Raw genomic sequence first — 16,175 nt, 5'->3', positions numbered from 1 at the left:
AGGGCCTCCTAGCTCTGGAGCAGCAGCGCCAGGAGCCACGCTCAGTTCACGAGGCTTGCCAGCTCAGGTTCTTAACTTGTGTGCCCCCTTCCTCCATCGGGGTGCGAGCCTGCCTGGACGCCCACGTTCCCACAGCCTTCACCGGGGCTTTTGCCCCTTCCTTGGGAGCCCCAGAATCAGGCAGGCCCAGGGTGGTGCAGAACCAGCTGGGAAGCTGCAGGGGCTTCATCTCAGGGGGAGTGAAGGCTCCACTGGCCCCACTGTGGGAGCCGCTGACAAAACCCCGAGGCTCTGAGCTGGACTGACTCTGCCTTCCACCTGCACAGCTCTTTGATCCCTGGAGCTCCTTGACCATCCCTCTGGGCGTGCCCCTGTGGGCGTCCGGCGGGTGTGTGTGTGTGTGTGCCGGAGAGTGACCTCTGGGCAGCCAAGGAGAATTCCAGATCCTCATCCTCCAGCATCCTGGAGCTGACCCCACCTTGCTCCTTCAGGTCCCTGCCTGAGACCCCCAGAACTGCTTTCTGTCCTCCCCTCACAGCCACACAGCATAGGACCACTCCCAAGATGCTGTCACCTGCCCTGGTCTCCGCCTTGAGGGGGCCCTGGACTCAGGCAGGCCAAAGAGCTCAGACACGGAGTCACCGCAGGGGACAGTCTGCTCAGCCCAGAAGCCCGCTTCCCTGGCTCCCTGCCTGAGGCTGGCCATCCCACACGTGGCAGCCACACGGCACATTTCTGCTGCCCGCATGTCCTCGGTCTCACGGGACCCTGCCTCCCCTCCAGCCTGCGCCTCCACACATGCCTGCGAGGACGGGCACCTTATGCCGCAGCCGCCTCGTGTTCCATCTTCCGCTCTGGTTTGGAAATGCATGTGGCCAGCATTGAGGCAGCTTTCTGATGTGCCAGGCTGGGCACTTTGATACTTTGGTGTTTACTTTACTATTTTACAGCCTGGTAGTTGGAGGTCTGGGACCCAAGACTGGCTTGTTAGGAAAGAGCAGAGCCGAGATTTGGTTTCAATACAGGGAATCTGACCTCCGAGTCAGAACTTCTCCAGGTCTCCAGCTCTGGTCACGCCAGCCTTTATCAGAGGGTGGCGCTGTGTGGCCGGTGCGGTGGGGTCATCACGGTGTGGGGCTTGGGGGTCAGTGTGGTGTGGTCAGCGTGGTGTGGCCCGTGTGGTCAGCGTCCTGTCGCGGCTCTGCCAGCAAGTCACAGGGTTCTCCGCATTCTGTGCGGTCTCGGGGAGGCCACTTACCCTCCGTGTTCCGCTCTCTACAGTGAGTGTAAAAACACCTTCCCTGAAGGATTTCTTCAGGTTCCCATGAAGTTAAAGCAGGGAAGGTGTAGCCCTTAATGCCCTTGTTATCTTTCCTTTTTTTGCCTGAAAGAGGCAGCAGAATATTTAAGAGCATAGAGCTCTGGAGGTAAGGCGACTGAACTCCACAGCTGTGTGATTGGAGGCCAGTCTCTTGACCTCTCTGTGCCTCAGTTGACTCATCTGTAAAATTACCGTGACATCAAGCCTACTTCCTAAAAATATTGTATTCAAAGAGATGGCACTTGTCTTGATGAGTCCCAGTGCCCAAAATAGTCCCTGGCACAGAATAGGGACTCAATAAAGAAAATGACTGAATACAGAGCTGAACACAGCACCTGGCACAGAAAGCACCCCAATACACACCGGCCATTGTTGCTACAGCACCGTCGTTGTTACCTCTCAGGCATTTCTCCCTTCTGGCAAGGCAAACACCTTCTTTCTGTAAGGAACCTCTCTGCTTCCTCCTCCACTCTCCATCTCACCCCGCGAGCTGGCCGGGCTGGCCAGGCGATGGCAGGACACCCGTGGGCAGGGACAGAATAAGCGGTGCCTGCCCGTCAGGGTCGACCTTCTGGACCTCCCTGACCACCTGGATTTACACACACACACTCACTCACCCGCTCCCTCCCACGTCTAAAAGACGGATTCAACAGCCACCCGCGTTTTCCTGGAAGCCGGGAAGTTCTGTCGTTCACTGTGCATCGTCATCCCCGTTGCATTCCTTGTCAATTGTTATCCAACTCGCATTCTCTCTCCAGAGTGGGTCGGTCGTGAAAGGAATGAAGTGAGCCCTGCCGGGTGTGGGTGCTGGCGCCCGGGCTGTGCGCGGGAGCTGGCAAGGGGCGTGCCGCCGTGTTCGCAGGCGCCCGCAAGGCGGTTTAAATGACCTGCGGGAAGTGTCAGCCCCTGTGATGATGGCTAATCCCGGCTCCTTCCCAGGGCGCGCGCAGGGCTTCTCCCCTCCCTCCTCGCCCCTCCGATCCTATAACTCGGGCTGCTCCCTCCAGCCTTTGCCCACTGGACTCCCTGGCCCTGAGGCACGCGAAGGTGCAGCCAGACGCCGAGAATGAGCCCTTTCTTCTTGGAGCCCGCGGGGCTCTGCCTGGCGGTCACCGCCGTGCTGGGGGTGATGCTTCTCTGCAGACTCCAGGGGAGGCCCGGGCAGGTGGGCAGCCGGGCTGTGTGCGTGGCCGGCCTGGGGGCTGGGGCTGGCCTGCTCTGTGGGTCCCTTTTCTGGGGCTTGGTCCTCTTCTCCCTGTCCTGCTTCCTCATATATGCAACCTTACCTGGCCAGGAGTTGCTACCTGTGGATCACAAGGCAGTCCTGATCACAGGTAAGTGGACGGTGTGCAGGTGCCTACTGAGGGCAGAGTTGGGCACTTGCTCTGCCTTAGCGGGACCTTTTCGAATGTGGCTTAAAGATAAAATACTTGGCATGGAGTGAGGGAAAGCACATGCCTAGATGGTTTTGGCTACTGCTTACTGGTTCATTTCACTACAGTTTATTGGTTCATTTTCTTCAGGCAGTTCCTTTGATGGTGCTGAGAGGGAGGGGGGAGGTGAGATGCACCTAAGCAGGGCTTCTGTTTGTTTTCCAGGAGGAAGTATTAGTGAGTAAAACTGCAGTATTTCATATGCTCTGTGGTGTCCAGGAAGGTCCCATACGCTTCTTTCGACTTAAACCCGTTTTTGGCCAGACTCTAGACTTGGGCTCTTATTCCTGAAGTGTGCAAGGACACTTACAAAGCCGGGTTCTCCTTGTACCTTGCTGGGTTTCTTGAAAGTCAAGGGAACTCACCTGGGCTGTAAACTTTGCAGTTCACCTGGCTGCTGGGAGGAACTTTCAGTCTGGTCTGAGCCATTCTTCAAGTTTGTCATTAGACTGCTAATGCTCTTAATTGGATCAAGGCGCAGTGTGTCCAGACTCCGGCTGCTTGTTAGCTGAGCTGCTAGGTTTTCCCTTCTTTTGTGTGTTTTTTTCTTTTTCAGCTGGGAGCCTGAGGCCAGATTAAATTCCTTTGAGTTGTAAAACTGGTTTGTTTGGTTAGGAGGCTTGAGCTTGGATGGGGCTTTAATGAGGATTACCCAGTGTTGTCCTAACCCTGAAAATCCTGCCAAGGAAAGGGCATGGCTGGTTGGGAGGTCATCATCCCCTGGCTGTGAGCCGCTGGGGTGCAGCAAGTATGGGGCAAGGATGGAGCAAATCGAGGTGTTGAGACGATTCACTGAGAAGTGGACACTAAAGGGACTTTTCTAAGTTGCCACTTACTTTAACCCAATAATAAGATTCTTTTCTCAAAACAAAATGCAAGCTGGTGCTTGTTAGAGTTTTGAGAACAAGCCTCTTTAATTAAGAAAACAGTTCAAAGATAGATTCAGTCATGGCGATGTTTAACTACATCAATATCTGGCATCACCTTGAATCATGCATTGAGGATATGCGCTGGATTTTCCACTGGCTTTTTCGAGTGTCCCATGGGCTGGATGAAAAGCTGCTCCGTGTACAGTACCAAGCACCCATGGACTTCATAATTCTGGGCCAAATTAATTTTTTGGTACTTTTCCATTTGTGTGAGAGAAGACAGAAAAATTAAGGGTATTGGGAAAAAAAAAATAGCAGTGCTGTGCTCATCATTATGAGATGAAATCTCCTGAAAGTTTAAATATCCCTGGGAAATCAATTTCAGGGGCAGCACCTCTAGGGCTTATAAATGAGAATACTGGATCTGAGGATAAACTCAGGCAAACCTTAGGGTAACTGAGAGAAAACAGGGAGCTTTTCTTGCTTGTTTACCTTGCCTATGCTCTTTATCTTCTGTTTTAAGGATATAGGCGTGAGTAAATGCTGAAAAATATACATCTAAATCAGAGTGAACCCACTTCTGCCTTTCAAGTGTACTGAATTGGGTTTAGTGTTAGGTAAGAAGACTGATTCAGTTAGGTAATTCAAGCTCAGTGACTAATCCCTAAATGAAATCCCTTATTATTACAAAGTTCAGAATTAAGAAGGTAACTACAAATACTCAAGGGTGACTGAAATGTCATTGTCAGGTTGTCATTTTCACAAGGAATGCCATTGGTTCAATACAGAAGGTTTCAAGCCCTGTGGACTAAACATACACATTTTCAATGTGTTATTTTACTTAGACCAGAGCTCACTAAAAAGCAAGAAGCAACCTGAACTTAAAAACTTAAGTTTTTAAAAACTTAAAAACTGTTACACATTTTTTAGAGGGATGAATTGGGGAAGAAATTTGGAAGTGTACATCTGTTGGAGAAAAGGGGAGCCCTCACTGGGACACGGAAACTGATTGCAGGCAGAAAGTTTATTGGGAAGCTCTCCCAATAAGGGGATCTTAAGCACAGACTTCAGCCTCCCTGCCGGCATGGCGGGGGTAAAGGGAGATGTCAGCCCTGGAAAGGGGGGATCTGAGTTTCTACAGTACATTCCTAGGTGGGGAAAGGATAGTCAGTGGGAGGGGGTCGAGGGTCCGAGCGAGGTGCAGGGGCCCATAGGAAGCTCTAGAGGTGAAAATTTTGCCTTGCATGGCTAGAGGGGGGTGGGTTAGGGAGTCAGGCTTTCTTGGAATGCAGGAGGAGCAGGTGTTGTTTTGATCTGCAGGGAGTGAAGGTCTCTATCTCCCTTTACTCCCGTTTCCATGTGGTTTCTTGGTTCAACCTTTGGGGAAGTGCCCTGCTTTCAGACACATAGGTTTACGGGTGGGGGAGGGTTTGTCTTTCCTCAATGCATGTCAGAGGGAAACTGAGTCCCAGCTTGTTAATTATTGCAAACCTAGAGAGAGGGAGCCTCTAACATTCCTAACCCTTTGTTTATATATACATATATATATGTTGGGGGAGCTGGGTACTGGGATATATGGTACTGGGCAGGATGGGAGGGTAAGGGGATTTGGGGCGTCGGCTCGACCCGGCTACTTCCTGCTGTCAAGGGGTGGAGAAAAATTCCCTTTGGTTCTGTCCAGTGGGCTGTCGTTTCAGGTCTCACAGGGGTTGATATTAATTGTCAAGTATCAGGAAGATGCCATTCATGTATTTCTGGGTCATTGGTTGTACGATTCAGTGTATGAATCGGGAGAGGAGCTGTAAGAGACGGGCTAGAAAGAAAAACATCAATACTGTCAGTAATAATGTTTTAGTGGGTAAAAAGAATGCTCTTAAGAGTGAAGGAAAATAAGAGGAATGAGGATAGCCGTGCTTGCCCTTCATTGTTACTATCGTGGGCTCCTTTCTGCTGCTGAGGGGTGGAGTGGGCTTCGTTGAGTTATTGTGATGGTGTTTTAGGGGTTAATGGCTGGTATTGAATGTCATGCATTAGTAGGCGTTTGTTCACGTGCTTCTGGGCGATGTTCTGGACTGTTGTTTGAATGAACTGCCTTATAGCTTGGAGAATGTAAGGTTCTGCTGCTATTCAAAGAAGGAGGGTTATTAGTGGAATGAATACGGGAAGTAACTGTGAGATAGAGGGCTAAGATAGTGAGGAAAACCAATCAGACATAGGGTCAGAAGCTAGATTATTACGATAACTTGTTTGATGGGCCATATGCTGTGAGGTTTAAGTGACATTAAAATTAGTGTAGGCGGCGGACTTGGCCCAGTGGTTAGGGCGTCCATCTACCACATGGGAGGTCCGTGGTTCAAACCTCGGGCCTCCTTGACCTGTGTGGAGCTGGCCCATGCGCAGTGCTGATGCGCTCAAGGAGTGCTGTGCCATGCACAGGTGTCCCCCGCATAGGGGAGCCCCACGCGCAAGGAGTGTGCCCTGTAAGGAGAGCTGCCCAGTGCGAAAGAAAGTGCAGCCTGCCCAGGAATGGCGCCGCACACTCGGAGAGCTGACACAACAAGGTGACGCAACGAAAAGAAACACAGATTCCCGTGCCGCTAACAACAACAGAAGCGGGCAAAGAAGAAGACACAGCAAATAGACACCGAGAACAGAAAACCGGGGTGGGGGGGTGGAGAGAAATAAATAAATAAATCTTTAAAAAAAAATTAGTGTAGATGTAAGAAGAGTTTACCTTGACATAATAGAGTTTTAGTGGGAATAGGAGACTTCAGATTATTAACTGTGGTTTCGTAACAATATTTGGGTGAGTTTTGTTTTTCATGGACTGAAGAGTCCCTTCCAGTAAGGCTGCACAGCATGGCCAAAATGACTTTATTTTTCTCTGTTTGTATAGTTTGAGGCATAGGCAATAACAAAATTATTACTTCTCATTTGGCTGTAGGGTCGCTGGCGTTTTACATAGAGTACTCACATTTTTAGGCAGCAAACAGTAGCTGGCTGGTCACAGGTGTTTTGCTGCAGTGTGTAGTGGTGGAAGCATACCTCGTTCCTCCTGAGAGCAGGAGGGGACCGATGGCCAGTTGTCGGGTGAGCACGACGAATATTCGTGGGTGATGTCCATGAGCTCCGGGCAAGCGACAGGCAGCTGGAGGTGCTGCTACAGCGATCACAGCCACGATGCCCGTTTTCCTTGCAGAGTCGCTCTGCTGCTTTTCAGGTTTCCCTGGTCTGGCTCTGGATCTTTGGGAGGGTATTTGCTTTAACAGTCCCGAGGGTGTTAGAGGAGCTGGCAGGGGTATGATAGGCCATTACCTGTTGCTGCTGGCAGGCGTTTCAGATGTCTTCCCTTAGATTTCTTCTTCACAGAGGTGTTTTATGACAGTTCATTGCTCTTGTCTTGTTTTTTCTACCTGCAGTTCACCTTTAGATAGAGGTGGCAGTCCTCAGAGTGACCAGACACTAATGAGTTAAGCCTTTTACTTACAAAAGGGTGGGGGATGCTGCTCACAGTTTTAAAAAATTTTTTATAAGGGGCTATACTGTAATTTGGTCCCTTTTACAATTGTGATTACAATCCAAAGGGTAGTCATTTAGAATGTTGCCTCTGCCACAGGCTCTACTTAAATCTAACGTTGGTGCTGGTACAGTTAGTTTACAAGGTAAGCTAGAGTTCACTCCTTCACTGCTTAAGCTTGTGTCAGTGCCTTCTCTGCTTTTTAAAAAAGCAGCCTGCTGGACGTTTTCTTATTTTCATGAACAACTTTTCTAGATTAACACGTACAATGGTTTTAATATTTGAGCTAAATGAGGAATGAAGGGTTTTTAGTATTTCAACAATATTACAAACTCTATTAATGTGAGAAAATATTGTACTTTATCAATCACAGCAGAGGGTAATAGTTTTGTTTTATCCAACTAAACAACATTTAAGAATTTGACAGAGCAGTATCTCAAAAAAAAAAAAATTGAAACCCCAGGACTGTGTTATCATAGGGAAGACTGCTGGGAAAAGTGAAAACAAGGATTTGTGCAAGTGCACAGCCGTGTCAATCATGGAGAAAACCCTGGAAGGAAAGAGTTTAGAAATGATTGGATTAGAGTACGTGGATGGTATTGCCCCCTAGTTTTCAAATTTCTTTAATGTGGCTATATTACTTATATAATAAAAATACTTAAAAGAGCAAAACCATTAAAAGAATCGAGTCCCTTTTGTGTTATATTTAATTTTGGACCCAAGTGGGCAATTCCAGGGACAAATGAAAAAAACAACTTCCTTGTTCTTTCAATCCTTTGTTTTGCTAAGATGCTCAAAGATCTTCTATGCCAGAAGTTATAGTAAGAAGAAGAAATAAGCAAGTACACAGTGTTTAAACACATATTTATCTTCAAGGTCCCTGAACCTGCAGTGGCCATTTGATTTGTTTTTTTTAAGTGACTGCAAACTTCATGAAGAACAGGAAAGCAATAACATTTCAAGCAAGACGCGATGGAAGCAACCCTGACGGTCAGCGGGCTAGGATTTGAATTTTGCAGTCACCTTGCCTGAGGCTGGGCTCCCCAGATTCCCCTTCAGCTGAGGTGAAACTCCGTGTGAACGGGATTTATTAGGGAAGTTTCTGAGGAAAGCTGGACCTGGAGTGGGCAAGATGGAAGAGGGGAGGGGGCGGCATCAAGGGAAGTCACACATGGGAGCAGGGCCCCTGGAGCTGCAGCCTTTAGGCCTTTCCGTCCTTTATGCCTTGCCCTGGTCAGGCATCAGAACGGGGGAGGGCAGACCCAGCTCGCAGGCACTTCCCGCTCCCTGTGTGCCTGGGGCCACCTCTGGGTTGCACCTCTGGGTTGCAGGTGCTGGCTGTTGGGAGTGAGACATACCAGGGATTAGTGTGCCGCAAAAACGGCCCAGGAGGTGGGGCAGTGTGGGCCGTGCCAGGGCATGAGCTCACACATGTACACGCACCCCCCGCACACACCCCCACAACGCACACCCCACCACTGTGTGAAGTTTGATACTCGGTTCTGGGCCTTCGGACTTGTGTTTTCTCCTCTGTAAACTGGAAATGATAATACACACACACACCCCACATGTTTCTAGATGGAGTTAGCGGATGAGTGGATGAGAGAGAGTGAGTGGGAAAGAAGGAGAGAGAGGGAGGGAAAAGAGAGTGGCAGAGAAATAAAAGAAAGAAAGAATGAAAGAAAAAGAAAAGTTGACAGAGAGAAGAAATACTCATGTATTTATTTGTTCAGCAAATATTTTCTGAAGGCCCAGTACGCACCAGGTGTTGCCTAGAAGCAAAAGGGGAAAGTTTTTGAAAGACCATGACATTGGTTTGTCCTCAGAGATGCGAACAAAATTCCTAGTTTTCCTTACATTGAGCCTTTTCAGCCTACCCTCCTAGCTGGCTAGGAGATGCAAATGTCGCTTTGAGTTCCTCCCTGCCGCCCTTTCACCCTGGCCCTTCCAGGCTCTCTCGCCCACGTTAGGTATTGATTCAGGTCTGCTGTGGGCAAGGGCACACCTGGAGGCTTCACGCCCTGTAGGTGAGAGAGCACAGTCTCAGCACAGCTGTGCTGTGGGGCACCAGGGGTGCTTCCCAGGGGGGTTTCCCAAAGTGCGGTGGCGCCCAGAGAAGGGGCAGCTCTTAAGTGAGGCAGGGGACTGCAGAAGGCTTACAAAGGAGGTAACGTTCCAGGAAGTACCCCAGGTAGGACGGTACCGCAGGCTGACTGTCTGCAAGCCGCTAAGCATACAGTCAGCACTCCATAAAGCTTGTTGAGCTGGGTAATTTTTTTATTGAAGTGTTCAAAACTGGGTACAAGGAAGGGAAGTGGAATCTGTTTTAGTTTGAGATCTTTTACTTTATACTCCAAATAAAGGGTCCAAGATGGATGGTGACCCCTTCTGGGAGTTATTCGCTTGTCTAATTAGGTTCTAAAGTTGGCGTCATCTAGGGATTTGGGCTCCTCTGAATTTCACATTAGGTTACTGAAATGGATACACAGGCTATGTATTGACAGTGGACTAAAAGATGAAACTGCTCGGTTAAGAGCGTTGCATTCATTTCTTTACAACCATAATATCTTTTGTGAATAAGGAAATTACGGGTCCAAAACCACTGAACTAATAAGCAGCAGAGATGGGATGAAATCCAGATCAGATCCACCCGCCCCTGAAAGCCAAGTTCTTTACCACGATCATTAGCTGTATTACAGCCATAGCTGCTATTAGTCCACAAAGCTTCGCAGGGCATAAAATGTCCCCAATCAATCAACAAGTGTATACATCGAACATTTTATGTGCATGTGATTCCGCTTGATGCAGAACTTGGCAATTGATTTGATGCAGGAGATGCAGATGAGGGAAGCTAAAATGGGCAGGGGTTGGGATGTTGGAAGATAGTGATGGTATGAGAGGCATGATGTGGTGCATTTGAGGGCACTGAGGGCAGTGCAGCTAGAAATGTCATTGTGTTAGAAATAGAGAAGTCAATCTATGTTAGGCCTGGAGATGGAAACCGAAGAAACATGAGCAATAAAATAAGACTGAGGTTCAAGGGAAGAGGTAGCTGAGGCACATTAAAGAGTCTGTACAACCCTCAGTGACCCTACACTCCATAAGGCTAGAGGATCCTTTTTTTAAAAAAAATGCCGCTTATTCTCCTTATCTTCCAGTTTAAGCTTTACCTTGGTCCTCTACAGGGAAGCATGCTAAGGTATACTATCACAGGCAATGTTTTAAAGTTTGTGTGTTGATTTTATTAGGCATTCTAGATGGGGTATTTTGATTGGAGGATGTTCTTATGGGAAGAAATTCCCCTCAACTATATTGCAAACTGCTTGAGGGCAGGGAGCAGGTCTCTTTCATCACCATCGACCCTTTTCAGTCTTTGAAACAATAGTATGATAATCAGTGAATGAGCCAAGAGGAAACAATCGGAGTTGATGAAATGCCCTTCCCTTTTTGTGGTCCTTGGTTGGATGCAATGCGATTGTCTCAAACCTCACTGTTGCTTAGGCTCTTATCTCTGCTGGTTCTTTTTGCTGGGGGCAACTGTACAGAAAGGGCAGAGTGACATGACTAGGCCGTGGGAGGCCCCATTGTTCTGCAGGAACTTCAACTTTAGCTTGCTCTTGACAGGGCTTTGTGTTGACTTGGTTCTCAGTGTGCTCCTGCTTACCCGGGACTTGGCACAATCTGAACTTCCTCTGGCCCCCACCAGGTTGCAGAAACTGTTCTCAAGGGCACTGGTGACCTCCTGATCACCAGGTCTTGACCTTGACTCCAGCTTGCTGACCACAGTTTACTTCTCCGCATGGTTTCCTGTGCATTCCAGTGTGCAGCATTTCCATGGTTCTCACTCTCTTCTTTGACCCCTCCTGGCTGCTTCTTCCTCCTGCTCCCCCGAGGCAATCCCCTCTTCCCCCTCCTCTTATTTCGCTGCATTCCCTGCCATGTGAGTCTCACCTGCTCCTGTGGTGTCGTGTGAGGATTGACAAATCCTTAGTTTTATATGCCTGATGCTCTTCATGACCTCCTGACTTACAGTTCCAGGATTTTAGGCAGAAACTTTAAAATTGGCTTATTCTAAAACAAACTTATCTTCTCTGCTAATACTTTTCCTCCTCTTCTGATTCCTACCTTTCCCCCAATTCTATATCTTCCACTTTTCTCTCCCCTGCTTCCACTTCTTCTGTATATCAACCACTTTCTACAGGTTGGTTCATTTCCTCCCTTTTGATAAATTTCAAAGGTTCGTCTTCTTCTGTCCATCCCCCTAAATGCTGGCATTCTCTATAACCCCCAAATTTCTCCACATTATACTTTAGGCTGTAGTTATGTTTCTCACCCTCTCCTGCACTGGTCTTGCCTGCATTTATGATTTTGCCTGCCACATGTATTCTGGCGATGCTCAAATATCTGTTTAGTCTAAACTTCTCTTCTGCAATTGGATCACATATCCCAATGGTCTACCTAATATCTCCTATGGAAAGTTCCAGAGTCTACATCCCAAACTGCATCCACTACCTTTCCCCTAAATCCTGCCATTAGTCTAGTATTTTCTACATAGCTGATGGTATTAGCACCACCCACGCATCTGCCCAAATCAGAAGATTCAAAGCCACCTTTGACTCTTCCTATTGATCTGCCCAAACCAGAAACTTTAGAGTCATTCTGGACTTTTTCTTCTCTTTTATTCTTGTCCAATCAGTCATTTATGGATAACTCAATTACCTTCCACTTCTTCTTGAGTATCTCTTGTCCTTTTCATCCCTACCACCACGCCCTATGCTAAGTCTTCACCATTTCTCTCTCCCTTTTTTTTAATCTTTTTTTTTCAAAGATACATAGATCACACAAAATGTTCCATTAAAAAATATAAGAGGTTCCCATATAACACACTCTCCACACCACACCCCCCACTCCTCCCACATCAATAACTTCTTTCATTAGTGTGGTACATTCATTGCATTTGATGAATACATTTAGGAGCACTACTACCCAACATGGATTATAGTTTATGTTGTAGTTTACACTCTCTCCCAGTCCATTCAGTGGGTGATACCATGATATATAATGTCCCGCATCTGTCCCTGCAATATCATTCAGGGTAACTCCAAGTCCCGAAAATGCCCCCATATCACACCTCTTTTTCCCTCTCCCTGCCATCAGCAGCTCCTGTAGCCTCTGTCTCCACACCAATGATACAATTCCTCTGTAACTGAGTCTTGGTTGTCCTTCCTACTTTTGTTTCTCCATCCTCACACTGTAGCCAGAATGATCATTCTAAATTATAAAGCTTACCATTCCATATTCCCCTGTTTAAAATTCTTCTATAGTTCCCCCATCACCTATAATATTCAAGTTTCTTGTGTGCAAAAGTTCTTGAAAATGTAGATCATATCATATACTTCCTCCAGACCCCCTCCTCTCTAATTCCCAGTGAAGTGGTGGGTACCTATCCGGTATTCAAAAAGTTGTATGCCATTCAGGTCTATACCAAAAAATATTATTACCTTAAGACAGGTCAAGAGTTGCCAGGAAGGTAAAACCTGTGGTTTTCAGAAGAGTCTCTTGTACAAACAAATCTCATTTCAAAAAAATGATCAAAGCTTATCCCTGCCTTGTCTATATCAGTATCTGAACCTAGATTATCCCACCAATTTGGGATCCTCCATTTATGTTCCTAAGGGTGAACCTTTGCCAGGTGCTGCTTCTTTGCCCCATCCCAGCTTCCTGAATTTGAGTTTCAATGCTGGGCCCCCAGAGTTAGGGATTAGATTCTATCATAAGGGGTCAATACCTGTGTGCTAGGACATGATATGAGTAAAGGTTCTGTGAGATCAGGTTGATGGGTTGGTGGTTCAGAGAATTCTGTTATACTGAGACAAAAGGAGGTAAATGGAGGGCCAGGGCTGAGAGAAGTCAGTAAATCCAGGGACTGAAGAGAAGAAGATGGGGTCCAAAGATCAGCAGGGAGCACCAGGATGTCAAGGGCAGAGATGGGAAAAAGAGGGGGAGCATGTCAGGCTCGGATGCTCCAGGGACCCATGGGCTTCCATCCCATCCACTGTTGTCACTAAGTGGCAGCAACTTTTCAGCATAAAACCTACTCCATGCAACATCTGGGTGCTCCCCTGACTCCTCCTTACCCACTGACCCCAATCCTAAGATTTTGATTCTTCCTCTGTGCTCAGAATTGCCAACTTTCATGGACACCATGAACAGGACTTAGAAAAAAATACATATCAGCTGAAAAAAATACTAAAACTTAAGAACAGAAGGCACTCAGATCCTTCATTGAATACTTTGTGTGTAGAGGACTGACAGTCTAGGGACTGGACCAGACCCATTTTAATTTGAGCCAGTGTCCAACATTGTCTCAGGAGGAGGAGAGCCCAAATTCTATTTTTATGGGTCAGAGTCTCTGACAGGGCAAAGAGGCACTGGAATGGGATCTGCTACTCACGAAATCCTGTGTTCTGAAGACAACATATGCGGGGCTCCTATGGCCTACAGTCAAACAAAAGCTGGGCCGAGTGAAGAAGGGGGTTGGAAACAAAACTGAAAATGCATTCCTTTCTTGAAACAAAGCCATACCATGATGCATCTGAGCCCTCAGTGCAGGCCTGGTTGCTGCAGTGCAGGGGGCAGGGGTTAAGACAACATACTTTGGAGAATGTCTGACCTGCCTGCCAGCTTTTGCTTTGCCAGTTAGTAGCTTTGTGACTTACGGCAAGTTAATCAACCTGTCTGAACCTCAGTTTCCTTATCGTTAAAATGGAGATAGTCATAATACATGTCTCACTGGGATTGTTACCAGGATGGAATGAGATAATACATGAAGTGGGCTTAGTTCAGTGCCTGGACTTGAGAAGGTTCTCTAGATGGCAGCTCTTAATATTATTCAAAGAGGATGAGGTTGAGATAGCCAAGGAATGGAGATGCTGGGGGAGCCTCCCATCTCTGGGAAGAGGAGATGACAGTGGTTGGCATGACTGGAGCAAGCCCTGGACTATGACATGGAAGCAATCACTTCCTCGGAATCCCCCACCCAGCACCAACACCTTTTCCCACCTAAAATTTGAGAGAAGCCTCTAGACTAAGCCAAAGGAAGTCTATGTTCACACAATAGATAGCAAACCAGAAACTCATTTCAGGGGAACATTGCCCACCTCCCCACACGATACTCTTAGGACTGGGAGAGGGATCTAGTCACAGCTGGTTTTCAGAAGAAAAGTTCACCATTCACCTCCTAGGATGCACATGGCATCAGTGGATGGGGCCAAATGTTTCTTGACTTTTTCCTGTTGAGCCATGGAGAGTCCAATTCAGACAGCACCTGGCTATTTCCTTCTCTCTCAGGCCCCCCTTCTTTTTCGCTGCTCCCGTAACACTCCTGCAGTCTTACCCGACCTCCTCAGGAAGAGAAACATCAGATGCTTGAAGCAGTAGGTCAGGTATCAGCGGGTACAAACTGAATTTTGCTGTTTAGTGGGGAGGCTAAAATGGTGAGCCAGGTAGGGTGTAAGAAACACATCTGTCTCCCTCAGCTATTTTATTTTCCTTGTTCTGAAAGTGACACGGGAACTAAGAAATTGAAAGGAAAAAAGGTAAATGACAACAGATAATGGCACTTGACCCTTGGCCTCAGTGACTGGAGATTGGTAGTGGATGGTAAGGCTCATAACACACTCTGGAACCCCCTGACCAAAGAAGGCAATGCTAGTTCTCACTGGCAGCCGACTCTTGCCACCTTGCCAGATTGTGTGATATTTCAAGGGAAGCTGGAAATGTGGACTTTTGCATGTGAAACATGCCATTTTAAGGAAGTTGGCAATTTTTTCCTTATTATTTTTAAACAACCCGATGGGCCAAAAAAACCAAAACACACATCCTCATGGGGCAACGGCAGCTCATGACCTTTGCTTTGGTTTTCCTTCAACACCTTCGGGGAGGAGCTGGTGGAGGACAAACATGCCTTTCGCGAATGCTCTGCACCTGTTCGCCTCACTTCTGAGGCTGCTTTTCCAGCAGGGCCTCTGCTTTTCTTACTCAGGCTTGTCACAGACTCCTTCTTCAAGAGTGAGATCAGGGAGGAAGATGCTCCTCTTCTGTCAGACGTTTCCCTCGTGGAGCATGTGGTGCTTTGAGCCTTCCATAGCCCCTCCTTTTAGGGAGTGTGTGTGGGGTGGAGGCGGGGAGGGTTCTACGGCATCCATCCTGTTTGCTAGGTAGGGTCTGACCACGTACATGGGGCCTCCTCTGTCCTACCCAGTTTGCACTTTGATGTTTGCAAAAGTCAAAGATAAACTTCAGTTTAGATAACCATATCCTCATACCTGAGTGCCCTTTTAGGAGCAGCCGGTTTCACCCAGGGGGGTTGTTTGAACAACCCCATTGGCATGGAGCTCTCACTACCTCTTGAGGAAAATCATTCCATTTTTATAGAATGGGGATAGTTAGAGATATCTTCTTTATAATAAGCTAAAATAGTCCTTGGAACATCCATCAATGCACTTACTTCTACCCTTTAAGGTAATTAAAGCACTCTTTTGTATGATAGCCCTTGACAAATGTGAAGACTATGTCACATCACAGCCAAGTCTTCTTTGAGCCAAAACTCTCCTTCCTCCATGGCCTGGTTTCCAGAACATTCACCATTCTACTGACTCCCCAGGGGAGGAGAGAGTGAGAGGACAGATTGCAGCTTTGAGTGACACACAGACTAATATCCCTCCATATTGCAGAAAACATTAGGAGCGGGGAAGTAGTATTTCCCCCAACATTAGGTTGAGAAAACCCACTCTCTGGATGGAGGATGCTGTGTCTAAACTTCAGCTTCTGTGACAGATCCAAGGAGGCCTGACTACAACCTTCAGTGGGGTTAAGTATGAGCTGCTTGCCCAGAACTCCACTCTCCCAGCTCCCTCCCGCAAACATGCTCATACAATTTTAAACTTCACTCATAAGATGCTCAGTATCTAAATGAAGACGTTAGACTGCACACAACCACTGGGCCCTAGGGCAAGCTGCTTCATCTCCCAAAG

The 16,175-nt window shown here is 47.5% G+C and overlaps 1 protein-coding gene across 1 annotated transcript in view; it reads left to right on the top strand.

Annotated features, from left to right (window-relative positions):
- Positions 1-2,055: 2,055 nt before the first annotated feature.
- Positions 2,056-16,175, top strand: part of HSD17B2 (hydroxysteroid 17-beta dehydrogenase 2) — an 84,049-nt gene continuing 69,929 nt past the window's right edge. The window contains exon 1 of the mRNA XM_004468947.4: positions 2,056-2,655. Coding sequence (XP_004469004.2) covers positions 2,388-2,655 — 268 coding nt within the window. The 5' untranslated portion in view covers positions 2,056-2,387. The remainder of the gene's footprint in view (positions 2,656-16,175) is intronic.

This window comes from Dasypus novemcinctus, chromosome 18 (genome assembly GCF_030445035.2).
Source record: "Dasypus novemcinctus isolate mDasNov1 chromosome 18, mDasNov1.1.hap2, whole genome shotgun sequence".
Classification (NCBI taxonomy): Eukaryota; Metazoa; Chordata; class Mammalia; order Cingulata; family Dasypodidae; genus Dasypus; species Dasypus novemcinctus.
The sequence above is the reverse complement of the archived record's forward strand: the minus strand, read 5'-3'. Positions and strand labels throughout refer to the sequence as shown.